Genomic DNA, 3,672 nt, shown 5'->3' on the forward strand with positions numbered 1-3,672 from the left:
TTCTCCTGCGGAGCAGCTGGTAGTTTCGAACCGCTGACCTTAAGGTTCGCAGGCCGATTCGTAACCACTACGCTACCAGAGTCTATAGGAGTATATACCAGTATATAGTGACACAATAGATGACAGCCTAGGAAACCCTCTGGGGCAGTTCTCCTCTGTTACACCAGGGTGCGCTGTGAGTGGATGATCTATAAGAGTATATACGAGTATATAGTGACACAATAGATGACAGCCTAGGAAACCCTGTGGGCAGTTCTCCTCTGTTACACCAGGGGGCGCTGTGAGTGGATGATCTATAAGAGTATATATGAGTATATTAGTGACACAATAGATGACAGCCTACGAACCCTGTGGGGCAGTTCTACTCTGTCACACAGGGGTGTTGTGAGTTGAAATCGACTTGACTGCAGTAGTTCAGTATATAATAAATCTCCATATCAGCATGAATAATAACAGTGGTATGCTTGTATACATGGGTCGCCTTAGGGAAGATGCAGAGGCGGGAGCCTGGAAAGAGATGGGAAAGTGTCCAGGATGGAACTTGGCGTATATATATGACCCCTCTGTGTAAAACCATATTTTGTCTCTGTGTTTGTATGATATGAGATGCATGAAAAATTCATCACCTGAGCAGTAGTGGCGGTAATCTTAAAATAATAAGCCACTGCCATCTCCTTGATTCAGACTCATAGACACCAGGCAGAACAGAGTAGAATATAGAAGTACTCTGTTGACATGTCCATGTCTGTAAAGTTTTAAGGGCTCAGACAGCCTCATCTTTCCCCCAAAGAGTGACTGGTAGGTTTGAACCACCAACCTTGCTGTTGGTGGCCCAACACTGAACCACTGCATCACCAGGAATCCTATTTAAGATCATTGCTGTAGTTGTTAAGTGCCTTTGAATCGGTTCTGACTCATAACAACCCCGTATAGGGTTTCCAAGGGACATCTGGTGAATTTGAACTGCTGACCTTGAGGTTCAAACCGATATTGCCTTGTCTAGTGCTTTATCCTGTAGCGTGTAAAGACAAAAAACACAACACTTTACTTTCTTTATAATTTTATGCATTGCTTGAGTTATTTCCAAAAGCATGAAGAAAAACAATAGCACTATTTTTACTGGGGAGTGGGGGGTGGGAAAGAACCCAGATAATTAAGTTAATCTCCTCTTTCCTATTACAAGACATAAATTGGCTTTTACTTCTTTAGACTCTAAGATGTTGAGTAAAATTGCTCTTTGAAATATTTCCCTCTTGCCAAGTTGTCGCCATGTCTTCTACCACACCGGATGCGAGTGCTCTGTTTGTCACACTGCAAAGTTGTCTGTTGTGTTTTCAGCAGGTGATACCGACTGGAACTCCTACGCAACCACAATGAGGACTGCATTCACTCCCAAGACAGCAGTGGTGCCGGATTTAATTCGGTGAGATCCTTACTCAAGTCAGAGCAAGATAAACCAAACCCACTGCCCTAGAGCCCACTCTGACTTATAGCGACTCTAGAGGACAGACTAGAGCTGTCCCCAAAGGATTTTTGAGCCTGGTGCTGTAACATCAGCACTGGACTGCACACCACACAGTGAGTAGTTCAAACCCACCAGCCACTGTACAGGAGAAAGATGAGACTTTCTTCCTGTAAAGACTCACAACCTCAGAAATTCTATACAGGGCTGCTGTGAGTCAGCACCTACCAACAACAATGCTATATTCTGTTGTTTGTAAGTGTTGTTGAGTCAAATGTAAACTCGTGGAGTCCCCATGTGTCACAGAGGAGAGCTACCTCATCCCCAGACTGCTGTCTAGGCTATAGTTTTTATTTATTTATTTATTTTAAAACATATTTTATTTAACTGAGTGCATCCAAAGTATTACCATCTCAATTGTTGTTGTTGTTGTTAAGTGCCCTCAAGTTGATTTCGTATTGAAAATTATTAATGAGGTATTTCACATGCTTACCTCATTCTAAGGAGCTTTGGTAGTGTAGTGGTTATGAGTTGGGTTGCTAATTTCAAAGTCAGCAGTTCGAAACTACCAGCTGTTCCACAGGAGAATGATAAGGCTTTCTGCTCCCATAAAGATTTACAGTCTCGGACACCCTATGCAGGGTCACTATGAATTGGAACCGACTCCATGGCACACCACCACCACCATGTCATTCTAGGGATTTCTGGTGTGGTGTTGTAGGATAAGCATGGGACTTTGAACCACAAGGTAGGCAGTTTAAACCCACCAGCTAGGCTGTAGTTTTCTTGGAGGCAAAGAGTCAGGTCTTTTTTCTGAGACCGTCTGGGTGGGCTTGAACTACTGACATTCATTTGGCAGCTGAGTACTACATCAGAACTCCTACTTACTGTGTAGCAGGCAGGTTGTGGTTGTTAAGTGCCCTTGAGTTGGTTCCAACTCACAATGACCCTGTATAAGGTTTCCGAGGAGCAGCTGGTGGGTTGGACCGCCCACCTTCATTCAGTTCAAACCAACTTTGTGGTCCATTGCATTATCCTATAGCATCATAGCAGGCAGGTAGGTAATGGTTAGTCTACAGCCCCCCACTCCAATCCGCACCCGTCTAATTATTGTGGCGCTGAGGGTTAATGCGCTGAACTGCCAGGCATGTGGTTCAAGCTCACCAGCTGCTCCTCGGAAGCCCTATACAGGGTCACTGTGAGTCAGAACCGACTCGAGGGCACTTAATAGTGGCAACAACAAAGCAATGTTAACGTAGTGGATTATGAGTTGGTCTGCAAACTGCTACGTCAGCTGTTGGAATCTACCAGCTGTTCCGTGGGAGAAAGATGAGGCTTTCTGCTCCCATAAAGATTTACAGCCTCAGAAACCCTGTACAGGGTCGCTATGAGTCTGAACTGACTTCATGGCACATCAGCGATACTAACCACTATAGTGATGTTAGTATCTTAGCTAACCCTATGCTGTTGGCTCGCTTGTGGTTCATGACAAACCTGTCAGACTTAGTAGACTGTCTTATAGCATTTCCAAGATTGTAACCCAGCCGCTCCTCAGATATTCTGTGCTCATAGGGTTTTTATGAGTCGGAACTGACTCATCAACATTTACACCAGTCCTTACAGAAGCTGCCTGCCACAGCTTTGTCCATGGAGTAGCTGGTGGGCTCGAACCACCAACCTTTCACTTGACAGGCAAGCGCTGTAACCACAGTGTTCCCAGGCTACAGCTGGCTACTCCTGCCAGATCACACATCCTCACTCTCAAGTGGACGGTCCTAAGGAACTGAAATGGATGGTCGCACAGTTCTGCATCTAGCAGTACTAGTCTACTGTAGCCTGAGGACACAGAGGTTAAAGCACTTGGCTGTCAGCTGAGAGGTTGGTGGTTTGAGCCCACCTGCTACTCCATGGGACAAAGATGTGGAGCCCTGCCTGGTATGGTGCTGTAAGATAAGCACTCAGACTGCCAGGTCGGTTTGAACCGCAAAGTTGTCAATTCAAACTCACCAGGCTCTCCTCAGGAGCCCGATACAGGGTTGCTATGAGTCAGAACTGACTTGATGAACCACGCAGTTCTGGAAGCTAAAAGCTCCCATTAGGGTCTCAGCGGTGTCCGTTCCACCCCGAGAGGGAGGTGTCCGTTCCTTCCTTGGCTTGCAGACAATTTACTCTGGTGTGTCTCTGGGTGTCATTCCTGGACTGTTTATAAC

At 45.7% G+C, this 3,672-nt stretch overlaps 1 protein-coding gene across 1 annotated transcript in view; it reads left to right on the top strand.

Moving 5' to 3' along the window:
• Nucleotides 1-3,672, top strand: part of TEX26 (testis expressed 26) — a 51,492-nt gene that overhangs the window by 6,880 nt on the left and 40,940 nt on the right. Inside the window, exon 2 of the mRNA XM_006832049.1 lies at nucleotides 1,342-1,423. Within this exon, the coding sequence (XP_006832112.1) occupies nucleotides 1,342-1,423 (82 nt within the window). The remainder of the gene's footprint in view (nucleotides 1-1,341; nucleotides 1,424-3,672) is intronic.

The sequence above is a fragment of the Chrysochloris asiatica genome, unplaced genomic scaffold (genome assembly GCF_000296735.1).
Source record: "Chrysochloris asiatica unplaced genomic scaffold, ChrAsi1.0 scaffold00005, whole genome shotgun sequence".
NCBI lineage: Eukaryota > Metazoa > Chordata > Mammalia > Afrosoricida > Chrysochloridae > Chrysochloris > Chrysochloris asiatica.